The sequence below is a fragment of the Brassica oleracea genome, chromosome C8 (assembly GCF_000695525.1).
Source record: "Brassica oleracea var. oleracea cultivar TO1000 chromosome C8, BOL, whole genome shotgun sequence".
Taxonomy (NCBI): Eukaryota; Viridiplantae; Streptophyta; class Magnoliopsida; order Brassicales; family Brassicaceae; genus Brassica; species Brassica oleracea.
The window spans coordinates 19,406,611-19,422,603 of NC_027755.1; the positions used below are offsets into that span (position 1 = coordinate 19,406,611).

At 36.6% G+C, this 15,993-nt stretch overlaps 3 protein-coding genes across 5 annotated transcripts; 2 read left to right on the plus strand and 1 right to left on the minus strand.

Moving 5' to 3' along the window:
• The first annotated feature begins 2,543 nt into the window (after nucleotides 1-2,543).
• Nucleotides 2,544-8,581, plus strand: LOC106312477 (UPF0202 protein At1g10490). 2 transcript variants are annotated; one of them, XM_013750018.1, is made up of 27 exons: nucleotides 2,544-2,661; nucleotides 2,966-3,099; nucleotides 3,216-3,307; nucleotides 3,402-3,573; nucleotides 3,669-3,791; nucleotides 3,875-4,048; nucleotides 4,151-4,261; nucleotides 4,352-4,485; nucleotides 4,576-4,669; nucleotides 4,797-4,895; nucleotides 4,984-5,120; nucleotides 5,228-5,325; nucleotides 5,564-5,687; nucleotides 5,780-5,867; nucleotides 5,952-6,051; nucleotides 6,134-6,186; nucleotides 6,264-6,440; nucleotides 6,524-6,561; nucleotides 6,647-6,740; nucleotides 6,823-7,002; nucleotides 7,098-7,206; nucleotides 7,287-7,356; nucleotides 7,442-7,589; nucleotides 7,684-7,812; nucleotides 7,916-8,041; nucleotides 8,151-8,216; nucleotides 8,295-8,581. In XM_013750018.1, the coding sequence occupies exons 2-27, from the start codon at nucleotides 2,995-2,997 to the stop codon at nucleotides 8,523-8,525; spliced, it is 3,072 nt and encodes a 1,023-aa protein (XP_013605472.1). In that variant the 5' UTR covers nucleotides 2,544-2,661; nucleotides 2,966-2,994; the 3' UTR covers nucleotides 8,526-8,581. The 2 variants fall into 2 exon arrangements, with proteins under 2 accessions (XP_013605472.1, XP_013605473.1); XM_013750019.1 differs by having other exon boundaries at nucleotides 2,551-2,661; nucleotides 2,971-3,099; nucleotides 8,295-8,531.
• Nucleotides 8,582-8,645: 64 nt separating this feature from the next.
• LOC106312478 (iron-sulfur assembly protein IscA, chloroplastic-like) lies at nucleotides 8,646-9,853 on the minus strand. 2 transcript variants are annotated; one of them, XM_013750022.1, is made up of 3 exons: nucleotides 9,612-9,853; nucleotides 9,186-9,392; nucleotides 8,646-8,881 (listed from the first exon to the last, which is right to left on the minus strand). In XM_013750022.1, the coding sequence occupies exons 1-3, from the start codon at nucleotides 9,787-9,789 to the stop codon at nucleotides 8,739-8,741; spliced, it is 528 nt and encodes a 175-aa protein (XP_013605476.1). In that variant the 5' UTR covers nucleotides 9,790-9,853; the 3' UTR covers nucleotides 8,646-8,738. The 2 variants fall into 2 exon arrangements, with proteins under 2 accessions (XP_013605476.1, XP_013605474.1); XM_013750020.1 differs by having other exon boundaries at nucleotides 9,186-9,404; nucleotides 9,612-9,844.
• A 674-nt stretch (nucleotides 9,854-10,527) lies between these two features.
• Nucleotides 10,528-14,082, plus strand: LOC106307841 (protein NLRC3-like). The gene is made up of 18 exons (XM_013744912.1): nucleotides 10,528-10,672; nucleotides 10,753-10,999; nucleotides 11,078-11,284; nucleotides 11,352-11,410; nucleotides 11,490-11,627; nucleotides 11,819-11,893; nucleotides 11,985-12,068; nucleotides 12,194-12,255; nucleotides 12,346-12,415; nucleotides 12,505-12,580; nucleotides 12,659-12,789; nucleotides 12,862-12,921; nucleotides 13,006-13,080; nucleotides 13,176-13,280; nucleotides 13,361-13,456; nucleotides 13,525-13,605; nucleotides 13,696-13,797; nucleotides 13,883-14,082. The coding sequence occupies exons 1-18, from the start codon at nucleotides 10,625-10,627 to the stop codon at nucleotides 13,949-13,951; spliced, it is 1,785 nt and encodes a 594-aa protein (XP_013600366.1). The 5' UTR covers nucleotides 10,528-10,624; the 3' UTR covers nucleotides 13,952-14,082.
• The last annotated feature ends 1,911 nt before the right edge of the window (nucleotides 14,083-15,993 follow it).

The following is a 15,993-nucleotide window of genomic DNA, read 5'->3' on the forward strand; positions in this document are numbered from 1 at the left end:
TTAAATTCCTCATTTTTTAAAATGAGTCTTTTTGAGGATTTGATTATGTTTTTACTACGTTGGAGAGATAGAAATATGTGAATTGTGAATAATCTTACGAAGAACCAAATAGATGAATTTTAGTGGTGGCATTTCTTGACTTAGATTTTATTCTTTCAAATAGATTTGGTGTAAGATTGATTTGAATTTTCCCACTAAATCTCTAAATAAATATTTCATCAATTCATATTTGGCTTTACTTTAAAACATCTATAATATATATTAGAATGGAGTCGGCAGGTTATATATTTAATCAATTGCGTGATTATAAGCTTTAATTAAAGATCCAACATCAAATGTTGGAAGCCCCTTTAGTTGTGTAACACATGTCACTTCCAACACCAACGGAACTCCATATTGCTTATGTGTGTACTAGATGCTTATCCCATTTCATTTATACTTTCACTTAATATTTCGCAAAAAAGGTTTTCCTTTATTGTCCATTTCGTATGTTTCCTAATTTTGGTAAAATGTTTTTGTTAAGTTCGGAACATCGCAACTTGTATATAAGCAAACTATACATTCGTTTCATTCAAGTTGATTATCTTTGTCATTCTCTTTAATTTATCTTATAGAAAAGACTAGCTATGTTTGGATATATGATTTTAATGTAAAATCTTGTTATTTTTGTTAATACGTTTCACTAATCATCATTAACTATAAAATGCAAATATATATGCTATTTAATAAATTGACAAACCAACCATGCATGACATCCATAATGAAAAAATGCAAACCCTAGCATAACTGATTTAATTATTTACTAGATTTTGTTTAAAAGGGTGGGTATTTTTTTGTTTTATATTTTTGTAGAAATTTAATTTTTATATTTGTGTTTTTTTGTATAATATTTTTTTTAAATGATTAATAAGAAATTTTAATAATTATATTAAAATAGTTGGACCACACATATATCAATATATATATCATGTTTCTGATGACGACAGTAAGTGAAATATTGTTCATTCTGTATTTATAGTATTTGTTGTTTTTATAGGAACTTGTATTTGAATGTATACAGTATACAGATATTCTAGTAAATGATGATCATGTATATACAGAGGAATTTAAACTAATTGGATATCTATTCGCCATGCCCTAAAAGTTCCTTTCAAACTGATCAGGTCACCTAATAAGTATTTTTCTTTTGTGTTTTATTATCATAACAGGCAACATGTTATCATGGCATATGAAATGTAATCGTAATATGTAATCGTAATATATAGGAGATAGCTACTAAACGAAATAAGCTAATTTTCAATTTTAAATGAATTATTAAGAAGAAGAGATAATGTTATCTAGGTGTTGTGGGTGATAAAGATATCCAAGCCAGGTAAGGTTAGCTTGTTGATCAAATTGATTAAACATTTCTTCAACAAGACTTCGACATCTGTACCACCAATCCTTGTTTCAATTATGGATTATAAAATATAAAATGGCATATGCACCCATTATAATTTTTTTTTATCAATACATTATTGGTTTCTTAAAGCAAGTCTATTTTTTTTTTTAAAAACCTACTGAGTGGTTCATCGTTACATTTGACCATCAAGGAAATTATAGTATATATATAATGCAATACATATAGTTTTCTATTTTAATTATTATTCAAGTGTAATTCTTTGAAAGACTCGTTATGCGTGTACTTGCGAAGTTATAATCTTTTAAAAGGACAGTCTATTTTTCTACGTAATATAGGACAAGAAATATCGGTTACTTTATTAGTTTGAATGATTCTTGATTTAATAATTAAAAACACTGGCGTTAGATGTAAGTTAAATCAATATTGATTTAAATTGAATCAGTTGATCTAGAAAAATAATTTGGTAGAGCACCATCCCACCGATCAGATACTTCTTCGAAGAAGTTCTGATTGCTGAAGACGTGTACTAAGTGACAAGTAAATATAATTTCTCTTTAATTTAGTGCGTAGTTGGCTATTTGCGTGCATCATTATTTGCTAAATAGTAAATATTCGATTCATGTCGTGTGCAGGCATCAATCTCTTAGAATATGTATATTGTATTCTCTATGAAAAGAGCGTATCACTCTAGTTCAGTGCTTGATCAATGCAAGAAGAATTTATACATTTTAAATCAAGTTCAGACTCAGGCCCCAGATGGTGACAAGCGGGATAACTACGGAATAAGTGCGATATGGTTCAAAAAATAACAAAAATATATATTAGGTGCCGTAAATAATAAATCATAGGTAACCATTTATTGAAAGATTTTTTTTCGAAAATCATTAATATTTAAATTAAAAGAGGAAAAAAATATTTTCAATCTATTAGAATTCCTGAAATCAAACTCTAAAAATACAAATACACAACAGTTAATTGTTTTTGGGATACAATATTTTCATGGTCGCGCTATATAGCTAAATTGTTTTTAGTTGCCCAATGGGCTACAAGTTACAGCAATTATGGGCCCAATGCGCGTCGATAAACCGATTTAAAAGCAAACCGTGTCGGATCCCGGTTATCAAGTGGATACCCCGTGGGTTTTAGGGTTTTAACATACGGTTTGGCTTAGGGCGCGCTTCTCTCTGCTTTGTTTACACACAAAGACTGTTTCTTTCCACCCTCCTCTGCTCGTTTCCGTCGCCATCTTCAATCTCCAGGTTCGTTCTCCGTCACACTCGTTACTATTGATCACGCTTATTGGCTTCACAGCTGGGAATCGAAAGCCGCTTGTGTGTTTTTTTTTGCTGTAATTTTTTTTTAATTTCTGAGACTTTGCTTCGTTGAGTTTCTCATAGAAAGTTTGAAACTTTGATTCGAATTTGAAATAGGAAAGTTTATTTCAAACGGGTTTATGTCTTGAAACTCCAGAACTTAAAAAAGAACATGGCTTTATCTTAATATCTTTTGCACAAACAGCTCGAAACTGTGTTTCATTGAGTTTTTTTTTTTTCTGGGCATAAGGTTAGGAAGCAAAAGAAGTTAGTGTGAGGATGAGGAAGAAGGTCGACGAACGTATCAGGACTCTGATTGAAAACGGTGTTAAGCTTAGACACCGTTCCATGTTTGTCATCGTCGGTGACAAGTCTCGTGACCAGGTAATATCTTTTGTTCTTCTTATAAAGAATCTCTACTTTGCATTTTCCTTAGAATCTAATTTTTGAATTTTTGGAGATTAATTAATAAATACCTTTTCTGTTTCGTTGTGTAACAGATAGTGAATCTTCATCACATTTTGTCAAAATCGGTGGTGAAGTCTAACACAAGTGTGCTATGGTGCTACAAGAACAGACTCGACATTAGCAGGTTCGATTTCTCACCATCCTTGTGTTTCACAAAATAAAGTATTTGCCAGTTTTGAAACTTTATATTAACAAAATGAAATTGGTTTTGTGTGCAGTCACAATAAGAAACGTTCTAAGCAGCTGAAGAAGATGAAGGAGAGAGGACAGCTAGATCCTGAAAAGCTTGACGCTTTCTCTCTTTTTCTTGATGTTGGGGAAGTAACACATTGCATGTACAAAGACTCTGAAAGAGTTCTCGGGAATACTTATGGCATGTGCATCCTACAGGTATGCCGCCTGGTTAATGATTATATAAAGTAATACAGTTGCTGCAACTTACTAAGATTACCTTTTTAATTTTATATATATATATATATATTCAGGATTTTGAAGCTCTAACCCCAAATCTACTAGCAAGAACAATTGAGACGGTGGAAGGGGGTGGGCTAGTTGTATTGTTATTACAGTCTCTTTCTTCGCTTACTAGTCTATGCACCATGGTTATGGTATGTGATTTTGGTAGTTTTGTTGTTTGCTTAACTAGTTATTTGGAGTTTACTTTACATGATTGGTTCTGTTTTCGTATCAGGATGTGCACGATAGATTTCGAACCGAGTCACACTCTGAAACTTCCGGACGTTTCAATGAGCGTTTTCTGTTATCACTAGCTTCCTGCAAAGCGTGCGTTGTCATGGATGATGAGCTGAATATATTGCCGCTTTCGTCTCACATCAGATCTATCACCAAAGTTCCAGCAAAGGAGGTAAATTTTTATCAGATTTAAGGGCTGTTGATAGAGAGAAACTATCTTTCATCATGCCGCTTAGCATCTTTAACGTTTACTCTAATGCGTTTCTGATGAAAGGATTCGGAGGGACTTTCTGAGGCAGAACAAGATCTGAAGAGTTTGAAAGATGCACTAAGTGATGATTTTCCTGTTGGTCCTTTGATTAAGAAGTGTTGTACATTGGATCAGGTATGTAGTTTTGTCACCTGTATACATTAGATGAAGAAGGGTTGCACATTGGATCATGTTTTTGAATACATGCTTTCTTTTTTTCTGTAGGGTAAAGCTGTTGTCACATTTTTCGATGCAATATTGGATAAGACCCTCAGGAGCATTGTTGCTCTAATTGCTAGTCGAGGGCGTGGAAAGTCTGCCGCACTTGGTCTAGCTGTTGCCGGGGCTGTTGCTGCTGGGTAGGCTTTGAGTTAATGTACTCTTTTTATTCTCAAATGTTCAGATAGTATTTATTAACTTATCGGCACTTTATCGTTATTTGCTGTTAGGTACTCTAATATCTACGTAACAGCACCAAGCCCAGATAACTTGAAAACATTCTTCGAGTTTGTTTGCAAAGGTTTTGATGCTCTTGAATACAAGGTACTATGAACATCTTCTGCAGCACATATTTAAAGGCAATTTTTAAAGAAAGAGTAAAAGTTTTACATATTTTTTGAGATTATTCATTAATGTCCTAAACATTCTCTTAACCCATATGTTTTTGAAGGAACATCTTGAGTATGATGTTGTGAGAAGTGTGAATCCTGACTTTAAGAAAGCCATCGTACGGATAAATATCTTTAAGCAGCACAGACAAACTATCCAGGTATGTTCATTCATGTTTTTCTAATTAGCTGTGGTTTGTCTGATAATATTTGTTAACTAATCGGTATTGTTTTTTTTTTCTTGTTCAGTATATACAACCGCATGAACACGAGAAGCTCTCACAAGTTGAGCTGTTGGTTATTGATGAAGCAGCAGCGATTCCTTTGCCAGTTGTGAAGTCGCTACTTGGACCTTACCTAGTTTTCTTATCATCTACAGTCAGTGGGTAAGTGAAACATGATTTTCTGGTTACACCACCATTGTGTATGCCATAGTTATAATTTGAGTCAGTTAGGTTACTGATTACCGTTTCTTTATTTTTATTTATCAAAGCTATGAGGGTACTGGTAGATCTTTGTCCCTGAAACTCCTCCAACAGTTAGAAGAACAAAGCCGAGCCCCTGCTACTGGTGTTGAAGGCTCCCTTTCGGGTATTTAACTGCTACATCTTGCTTTCGATTTTGGCGTGTGATAATCAAGAGAATTTCGTAGAGATCCTAGTATCTGATCGGTGTTCACAACTACTAGAGCTAACGTTTCTTTCTTGGAGGGCCTAGTTTAATGTCATAGTATTTAGTATTAGATATCCTTTTTATTCTTGGCTCTGTAGATGATGTTAATCGTTATCTTGGGGAATACCTTAACTGTCTGACGTTTCTTTGGATTCAGGTTGCCTTTTCAAGAAGATAGAACTTACTGAGTCAATTAGATACGCTTCTGGAGATCCAGTTGAATCCTGGCTCAATGGATTACTATGCCTTGATGTTGCTAATTGCCTCCCTAGTCCTTCATGGTATGGAGTTTTCACGTCAAAATTATACAACGTTTACATCCCTTTCTTCCCAACTGATCTTTCCGTTTGGTTGTTTGTTCTGTATATTGTAGCCATCCTCTGCCAAGCCAGTGTGATCTCTACTATGTCAACCGAGACACACTGTTTTCTTATCACAAAGACAGTGAGTTGTTTTTACAGGTAATAATAGTTGATTTTACAATCTAATTTTTTGCTTACTTTGTTTTGATTATAGTAACTTGACACTAAGTGGTATTACCACAGCGAATGATGGCACTTTGTGTCTCTTCTCACTACAAGAATTCTCCTAATGATCTTCAATTGCTGGCGGATGCTCCTGCTCATCATTTGTTTGTGCTGCTCGGTATATAACTGACCCTATTATTTAAAGCTAGATATAATCCACCAGATTAAGAGTATCGCCTTAAAAATTTTATTTGGTACAGGTCCTGTTGATGAATCCAAAAACCAGCTTCCTGATATACTCTGTGTTGTTCAGGTATAGTTGAAAAAATTGGAGATCTGCTTTATTTTTTGTTGCAGCATTGTGACTGATTCTGGATGTATTTTTTGCAGGTGTGTCTTGAAGGACAGATATCTGAGAAATCAGCCATCAGAAGCTTAAGAGATGGTCATTCACCACATGGAGATCAAATACCTTGGAAGTTCTGTGAACAGTTCAGGGACCTTGTCTTCCCAACTCTTTCTGGTGCTCGTATTGTACGCATAGCAGTCCACCCCAACGCCATGAAGGTTGATTTTTTTTGGCTTCTCATTTTTTTTAATCTGTTAGGTTCCATGAAAAATTAACAAATGTCTTATTGCATTCTATGTAGATGGGTTATGGTTCTGCTGCGGTTGAACTATTGACCAGGTAAAATGCATGAAAATTTACATACGTAAACACTAAGCTGTGATCAAAGCTTGACGATAATGATTTAATTGATTGATGTGGACAGATATTTTGAGGGTCAGCTAGCTTCGATATCAGAAGGCGATGATGAACTCGATGTGGAGGCTTCACCACTTAAAGTTACCGAAGCTGCTAAGAAGGTTCTTGGTTCTTCTATCTATCTGTATGACTATTTTTGTTTGGTTTATGCATTCAACTTCTTACTTGATTGCTTTTCCATAGGCTTCTTTGCTTGAGGAACAGATAAAACCTCGCGCCAATCTTCCACCTCTGCTGGTTCCTCTTCGTGATCGACGACCTGAGAGACTCCACTACCTCGGTGTCTCTTTTGGTCTCACTTTGGATCTTTTCCGTTTCTGGAGGAAACATAAATTTGCTCCCTTCTATATCAGTCAGATACAAGTAAGCATATCTCTACTCCTTCTACTGAGTTTCTTCTTACCTATGGCTTGTATAGTAGTGGTTAATAACGCAATTTCTACATTTGGTTTGATCAGAGTTCTGTGACCGGTGAGCACACATGCATGCTTCTGAAACCATTGAACAACGAAGAGTTCGAAGTTAGTGAGTCAGATGAATTGGGCTTCTTTGCTCCCTTCTATAAAGGTTTGTTGATTTTCTTAACAAGAACTAGACTTTGCCGTTCTTGGTTTTAATGCTTTGGCCACTTCTTCTCTTTTGTTCAGATTTCAGGATAAGGTTCTCTAAGCTATTGAGTGATAAGTTCAAGAAGATGGATTATAAACTTGCAATGAGGTTAGGACTAATCCTTTTTTTTTTGGTTCATTCCATTCTTGGGGGATTTGATCATTTTTCTCATATCACTTCTTTTTTTCTCTAGTGTCTTGAACCCTAAGATCAACTTCACAGAAGTTGATTCTTCAGGAAGTTCAGCAAATGGATATTTGAAGAAACTTGACAGAGTGTTTTCTCCATATGATATGGAGAGACTCAGAGCGTACACTGACAATCTTGTGGATTTCAATCTGGTTAGTTACATTTTCCTCAAGTAAACTTATTGAGTTTTAACTTATATTTGTTCCGTTTGGTGATTATTTGTTTTTTTTTCTTATCTTTTAAAAGGTTTATGACCTCTGCAAAACTCTAGCACATCACTATTTTCAAGAGAAGCTCCCGGTCACGCTTTCATATGTTCAAGCATCTGTACTCCTATGCTTGGGCTTGCAGGAGTCTGATTTCTCTACCATCGAGGTATAACATTTATGTTTTGGACTTATGTTTCATTCGACATTTAGAGATAAACTTGTAGACACATCTGAATGTTCTAAACTGTATCATTACATTGCACTTACAGAGACAAATGCAGTTAGAGAGGGGACAAATACACTCTCTTCTATTGAAGGTTGGTAAGAAGTTATACAAATATCTGAATGGAATCGCAGCATCAGAGATCGAAGCCACCTTCCCTCGGTTGAAAGAAGTAAGTTCGGATTTCAAAGCTAAAAGCTTACTTTTATGTTCCTTTGCTCTGTAATTTACAATCCTTCATATTTAAATATATGATTCATGATGATGACTTGTGGTTGCAGAGAGTGCTTGAACCTCACAATGTATCTGTAGACGAAGATCTCAGGGAAGCAGCAAAACAAGTCGAGGTACTTGCTTCTGTTCAAGCTCATATTTTTGTTTTTATTTCGATGTATAAAGTCATTCACACTCGATCTGGTTTAAAGGAACAAATGAGGGCAAAGATAGAATTGGATCCTGAGCTGCTTGAACAATTTGCTATTGGTGGCAAAGAAGCCGAAGCTTTGGAAAAGTCTAAGATCTCTTCAAGTGGTATCATCAGTATCGAGACTACTAAACCTGAATACAAGCCAAAACCTAGTGGGTTTGATAAAACCGCCAAAAAGAGAGGCCATGATAAGTACTCCTCAAAATCCCACAAGAAGAGAAGAGCCTGATCTGGAGCTAATGTGTGAGACAGTGAGCAGAAGATTTTGATTACTTGTTCTTTTTTTTTGCTTTCTGAATTTGTAACCAGAACTTGAATATTTTTATAAGCATTTTGTTTTGAACATCACTGATGAAAAATGCTTAAAGTGTTTCTGATTCAGTTGATAAAATTCTACAGCCAAGTCTATAACTACATATGTTTTTACTGCAATAAAGCTGTTTTACATCTCGGCAGCAAAAGACTTCCCACATCCACAGGTTTGTGTAGCGTTGGGGTTTGAGAAAGAGAAGCCTCCACCGATTAAAGCGTCACTATAATCAAGCTGCATTCCGAAAAGGAAGAGCATGCTCTTCGGATCACAAACTACAAAAAAAGAAAAGTGTGCACAAGAAAAACCTGAGCATTCTTTTCCTTTCAGAGATATATAAAAAAGCAGACTCAAGAGAACTGGAGTCTAACGAACACGAATCAGTCTAAATGACAAATGTGCAGACCGTAACACGACAGCTAATGTCCTAACAACATTCAGTCTATAACTATCAGGTAAGCGAATATAGCCAATGACAATTCATATGTAACATGGCGAGTCTACACTACATAAACTAACTGATCTCACCTCTTAGACCTTATTGTATCAGAATAAAAGGGTTATTCAAAATAAACTTACCTATAGCGAAGCCTTCATATTCAATGGTGGAATCATCAGGTCTTGCGTTAGCTCTGTTCTCAAAGTCCATCGTGTAAGACATCCCCGAGCATCCTCCCTGCTTCACACCAATTCTCAAACACAAATCTTCCCCACGCTCTGTTCTCATCTTATTCAGATGCTTAAGCGCACTCTCCGTCAAAGATATCGCCGACTTCAATCCCTCCACTGCAGATGCCACTGAGAAATACAAACAAGACTCTTCAAATTCTCGTGAAACACGCAAACCAAACAAGAGCAGAACTCAGTACATGTCTGAATATTCAAAAAAAACAACAAAAGATCGATACTTTTTTTATGGTAATCATATTAAAAATCGATACTTTTCGAATCATTTCTATGAGAAGCGAATCAAAAGAAGAGAACTTTCGCGATATCAATTCGAACCTGGAGCAGAGGAGGAGGAGGATCGAACACAGAGACGGTTTCTCCGATTGAGATTCACGTATGACGAACGAGGAAATGAAATCAAGTTACGTGGAGCCACATGACGTAAGCTTGTGTTAGAGACCCTGAGCTGAAGAAACGTTGGATTCGAAGTCGTGATTCCAGCCAACGCCATCATCACCGAATAGAATCGCCGAGAGGAGGAGAAGAAGACGAACAGAAATAAATAAATAAATAAATAAATATTTTTGCTCAATTATTATTTAAGTCCACATGTTTTATGTTATTTAAGTCGGGGACCCGTCGGTTTCGGTTCGGTTGATTCAAATTTTTAGATTTTCGGTGTTATACTTATAAGTCATGTTCATGTTTTATTAGTTATTGATTCGGGTTTGGTTCGGTTCCTTCCGTGTTTGGTTCGGATCGGATTGTAAAATCGTCAAAAAAAAAATTTTTAAACCTCAAAAATCGACAATTTTTTATTCAAAATATAAAAATTATTCACAAATCTAACTAAAAATTAGTTAAACTATATAAATTAATTGAAAAGCATTCAAAATAACAAATAAAACAAACTACAAAAAATATTTAGAATACTCTAAAATATCTAAATCACTTTAACAAAGATAAAAACATTAACATATTTAACTAATTTCAGATCCTAGTTTGGATTTCGGTTCGGTTCGGGTTATAACCAAACTCTAAAATACTAAGCTTATAAATTCCGTTCGAATAGTTTTATATAGCAGTTAGGATTCGGTTTCGGTTTTTTCGGTTCGAGCTTAGATAGGTACTCCAGGTTGAGGTAAAAACGTCCATGCCCAATAGAATATACTTGAACAATTAAAATCGGGTCATAAATTAAAACCCGGTTCGGAGTTGGGTTAAACCCGAACCTAAAAGCACGCGCTTAGCGCGAAGGAAACACACTTCATCTTCATCCTCTATTCTCTTCTCTTCTTCTCCTCCAATTCGCCGCTTCAGTCTCATCCTTGTGATTTTCGCGCCTCTTGATGGCGTCATCTTCCACCAGCTCTCTCTATCTCCACTATCTCCCCAAGGTAAGTAACTCCACTAGTAATCCTCTTTTTCTCCTTCAATCACTTTAGCTTCTGATTCAATCTTTTGAAACTTTTGAAAGGCTTCTTCCGGTTTACGATTCGAGTTTCGAGGCGGCTCATCTTCTTCTAGCCATCGGTTGCTCGTTTCTCCGGTGGTGTTTCTTCGACAAAGTCCGAGACTTTCTGCGATCAGAGCTTCAGCGGAAGGAAGCTCGAGGCGTAAGGCTTACAAGGAGTCACAAGCGGTTAGTGGGTTCCCTAATGCTAAAGTTCAGCAGATTGCGTCTAACGTCTTGCCCGTTGGCTCATTCATTGTCGTCACCTTCGGTACGCTGATTGTGTTGGCATTGAAGCTTTGAAAGTTGCTTTCTTTCTTAGTGCTAATTTGTTTTATTCAGCTGACAGTTTTGTGGAAAGTGGTGGAGAAGTTCATGTCTCCTAAGACTTCTTCATCTGGAGATAGCAAGTCTTCTACGGAAGGAGTGAAGTGGTCGATCGGTGCTGGTACTAATCTGTTACAAGGGTTTGCTGCAAAGGTTGATAGGGAGAACAAGCAGAGGCTTAATGAGTTTGCTAAAGAACTCAGGTCCTTCAGAAGTGTTGACATGTCAGGTGCGATTTAATATGGTTGGAGTTCATGATATTGGATGTAGCTTACCTTTTGAGTGTTATGTTGCAGGATGCAACTTTGGAGATGAAGGACTGTTTTTTCTTGCTGAAAGCCTTGGGTATAATCAGGTCTATAGCACTCTCCCTCTCTTTCACATCTGTTATCTGCCAATTTCATTGAGTAACCATACTCATATTGTGTGTTCAGACTGTAGAGGAAGTCAGTTTTTCTGCAAATGGAATAACAGCTGCTGGAGTTAAAGCCTTTGATGGTGTTCTTCAGTCAAATATTATGTTAAAGGTTCTTAACCTCTCTGGAAACCCTATCGGTGATGAAGGAGCTAAGGTTAGTCGAAATACTAGCATTTAACTTATTTTCCATGTCTTATGGCTATAACGTCCTCAAATTAATCAAGAAAGGATAAAGCATTGATGTTTGCTGATATCTTTAGCTATGAAAATCACATAGAGCTTATTCTGTAGGTGTACATTTCTTTATGAGATAAGATATGGTTTCCTTTTATTTTTCAATGACAGACTTTATGTGCTACATTGATGGAAAATTCTAGCATCGAGATACTTCAGCTGAACAGTACTGATTTAGGAGACGAGGTTTGTCTAAGCAGATGCTGTATCTTTCAAGCTCCCTAGCTAGACATAATTCATTTGATGCATCCAAGTTCTTCCAATGGTCTATGTGCAGGGTGCAAAAGAAGTTGCTGAGTTGTTGAAGAGAAATTCAATCTTGAGGGTTATTGAGCTGAATAATAACATGATTGACTATTCTGTAAGTTCTTTCTTTATATATGTGCCGTACCGTACCTCTATATCGCAGAAATAAGCACCCAGGTGTATGAATTGAATCTATTGTGTTGTGTCTTCTTCACCCCCTTTCTTTTGAAATGGAGGTAGGGATTCACAAGTCTTGCTGGAGCTCTTCTTGAGAATAATACAATACGAAATTTACATCTCAAGTGAGTTTAGGATCGTAGATGGATCTTCTGTTTTAGTCTTTGCTTTTATTTGTTTATATTTCATATCCCTGACATGCTGATCTGTTACAGTGGAAACTATGGTGGTGCTTTGGGTGCCAATGCTTTATCTAAAGGGCTAGAGGGTAATAAGTCTTTACGGGTACATAAACTTCCTCATGTCCCATTCTATGTACTTATCATGTCTTCAAGAGTTAAATCCCACTAAGCCATTGGCCATTCTACTTGCAGGAGCTTCATTTGCATGGAAACTCCATTGGAGATGAAGGGATTCGTGCTTTGATGGCTGGTCTTTCTTCCCACAAAGGTTTGTATTTAAGCAAATTCGATAGAACTCTCTTCATACCTCAAGACTAACTCTTTTCTTACCTCTACTTGTGTACAGGGAAACTGGCTCTGCTAGACCTCGGTAACAACTCAATCACCGCAAAGGGCGCCTTCTATGTAGCAGAATACATCAAGAGAAGCAAGTGCCTGGTTTGGTTGAACCTGTACATGAATGACATAGGCGATGAGGTACTTTTACTTTATAATAATGGGGCTAGAACGTCTGCGTTTGACTGTCTGAATGTTTCTCAATGACTTCAGGGAGCTGAGAAGGTTGCAGATGCTCTGAAGCAGAACCGTTCAATTGCAACCATTGACATTGTGAGTAGTGGCCATTTTCTTCTCCGGTCTCCTCCCTAACTCGAGCTATCTGTGGATGTTAACGCGTTTGTTGGTGTAAAACAGGGCGGAAACAACATCCACGCAGAGGGAGTTAATGCTATAGCCCAAGCTCTGAAAGATAATGCAATTATAACGACGGTCAGCGCCAAAAAAAAAACTCTTTCTCATCTTTGTTTCCTTGTTTACTTATAACTTGGAAGATGATGACAGTGCTGGTTTCATTGTTTCTTCAGTTAGAGGTTGGTTATAATCCCATAGGACCTGATGGAGCAAAAGCATTATCAGAAATTCTCAAGTTCCATGGAAATGTGAAGACGCTCAAACTTGGTTGGTGCCAGGTAAAGCCTGTCTACAGCTATTTATTCACAAGCTTGTTTTGTTTGATCATTGTTTGATCTTTCATTCTAATGTCGTGCAGATAGCAGCTAAGGGTGCTGAATACGTTGCAGACATGTTGAGATATAACAACACGATCTCGGTTTTGGACTTGCGAGCAAATGGACTTAGAGATGAGGTACTTGCAGACAGATTTTATCAGCATATTTCAGTTTTTTTTTTTAATATTCGAATTGTTTTTTTCAGGGAGCTTCTTGTTTAGCTCGGAGCTTAAAAGTAGTTAATGAAGCTCTGACGTCCGTGGATCTAGGATTCAATGAGATTCGGGTAAAAAAAGAAGAAAGAAAACTACTTTGTTCTTCAACACTGTCTTTTGTAAGCCACTTCGACGATCTTATTGTTGTGTCTCACATACAGGATGATGGTGCATTCGCCATTGCTCAAGCTCTAAAGGCCAACGAAGATGTAACGGTTACATCAATAAACCTGGGGAACAACTTCATCACCAAGTTTGGACAGGTAAAAGAACATATCCGCTACCACCAGGTCTTTTGTTAAAAGGTTCTGGTTACTGAGACATTGCCCTTTGTTTCTTGTAATCCAGAGTGCTCTTACGGACGCTCGAGACCATGTTCTTGAGATGACTGAAAAGGAAGTAGAGATTTTCTTCTAGAGAGATAGTCAATAATTTTGCACCTTTAGTTGTTGTCGCATTATTTATGAGAGGTGTTGAATGGGCTTCAAGCCGAAAATAAAACTTGTTCCTTTGTTGGTTTCCGGTAAAAAAAAAAATCAATTTCCATTCATCGAAGCCCGACCAATTAACCGGGGAGTTAATCTGGTTTATCTCCGGTTTTGAAGTGGTTTTCGGTTATCAATCTGGTTATGTTTCAATACGCAAAATAAAATAAGGAAAATTGAAATAAATAACCAATTAACCTAACCATTGTTATGAACAATTCAAAGTTTCGGCACCGAATTTGACATGTTACGTAAATATAAATCATGTGGAACCCATTGTCACTATGCATGCACAGTAATTTTACTTTTTCATTTCTATATAAACGATCGTTTCGATCGTTTGTAAAACACATCATCTCTTCTCCTTCTAATAACACATTCTCTCTTGTTATCAGTGTTATCTTCTTCATACGGATATAAAATTTTGCTTTATTTAAATTCCCGCGATACAATAAAATTACAGTTCTTTTTATAACACGTTATCAGCACGATCGTTCTTCAATTTGAAATACAAATGGCAAACATCGAGAAACTCCAGTTCCCGGTCCTGAAAATAACTGGCGAAAATTACGTCGGGTGGGTCACAAACGTGAAACCATATCTGGTGATGAAAAAGATAACCAAAACAATTGTAATCGGTAACAAATCACCACCCGAGCATATAGCCGAAGCGATAATCTTCCTGAAGAAGCATTTAGATGAAAATCTAACGCACGACTATGCAAATGTCGAGGACCCAGCTGAACTGTGGCAATCACTTTCCACAAACAGCTTCACTTCTTGCCCGAAATTTACAGAAAATGCGGGTACACGAGATTTTCTGAATTGATGGTTGCGCTGATGTTGGCTGAAAAGAACAATGAGCTCTTAATAAAAAACCACAATTCCCGACCTACGGGAGCCAAAGCATTCCCTGAAGTGAATGCTACGGCGGTAGAAAATTCAGAAAGAAGGAACCAGACCAACCGAGGTTATGGTCGCCGCTTCAATAATAAACGAGGAAAAGCTTACAATCCCAAATGAAGGGATCTAACAATGGGTTAGATCCGAACAAGTTTCTAAGGGAAAAGAAACTCAAGAGGATACCACCCAGAAGCGTGGGACAGTGTGTTACAGTCAGTGTGTTACAGATGTGGATGTAAAGGACATTGGTCCCGTACCTGTCGTACTCCTCCACATCTCTGTAAGTTATATCAAGAGTCCACGAAAGGCAAAGCTAAAGAAGTGAACCTCACTGAAAACTTTGAAGGGACATCGTACCTCGATGCCTCCGACTTCGCATATGAGCTAGACTAGATTACTCATGAAGAGAGCCAAAATGCGTATAATAAGACTATTAAATAGTTTTCAGTATTGTCATGTATAATTATTACATTTCCTGTTTTAAATAAATAATGATGTTTTTAACGTCACCTTAATGTATACGTATTGTGTGTTTCCTTATATGATTATTATATGAATGAATTTTACGTTTTTCTTTTATTTATATTTATGACAATTTCAGAAATGGATCAAAATGCTAATGAATGAAGCAAAATCCAAGAAACGGATTCGTGAAATATGCATACCAGATAGTGGAACAACACACACTATTCTGAGATAAAAGAGATATTTCTCCGATATAAAACCGACAAGAATTGTCGTCAATACAATATCAGGTCCTGTAGACGTGATTGAAGGGACTGGTAAAACAAACTTTACGTTGCCGAATGGAGCAAAATTTTCCATAAATAATGCTCTATATTCTCCAAGTTCTAAAAGGAATTTGTTGAGTTTTAAAAACATATATATTCACGGATATGATACTCAGTCTGCAACTGAGGATGGAAAGAAATACATGTATGTAACTTCTGAGAAATGTGGCAGAAAACACATATTGGAAAAGTTTCCAGAACTTCCTTCGGGGCTACATCATACTTATATCGATGAGATCGAATCAAATCTTGTAGTAAAACGGAACCCAGAAGAGTTCAC

Bases quoted from the DNA above. Each gene is read 5' to 3' on its own strand.
- LOC106312477 (XM_013750018.1), top strand. From the start codon at position 2,995: ATGAGGAAGAAGGTCGACGAACGTATCAGGACTCTGATTGAAAACGGT. The intron at 5,688-5,779 runs GTATGGAGTTTT...TGTATATTGTAG, and splicing joins TGCCTCCCTAGTCCTTCATG to CCATCCTCTGCCAAGCCAGT. The intron at 5,868-5,951 runs GTAATAATAGTT...GTATTACCACAG, and splicing joins ACAGTGAGTTGTTTTTACAG to CGAATGATGGCACTTTGTGT.
- LOC106312478 (XM_013750020.1), bottom strand. From the start codon at position 9,789: ATGATGGCGTTGGCTGGAATCACGACTTCGAATCCAACGTTTCTTCAG. The intron at 9,405-9,611 runs GTTCGAATTGAT...TGTATTTCTCAG, and splicing joins CTCCTCCTCCTCTGCTCCAG to TGGCATCTGCAGTGGAGGGA. The intron at 8,882-9,185 runs GTAAGTTTATTT...CTTTTTTTGTAG, and splicing joins ATATGAAGGCTTCGCTATAG to TTTGTGATCCGAAGAGCATG.
- LOC106307841 (XM_013744912.1), top strand. From the start codon at position 10,625: ATGGCGTCATCTTCCACCAGCTCTCTCTATCTCCACTATCTCCCCAAG. The intron at 12,790-12,861 runs GTACTTTTACTT...CAATGACTTCAG, and splicing joins TGAATGACATAGGCGATGAG to GGAGCTGAGAAGGTTGCAGA. The intron at 13,798-13,882 runs GTAAAAGAACAT...CTTGTAATCCAG, and splicing joins TCATCACCAAGTTTGGACAG to AGTGCTCTTACGGACGCTCG.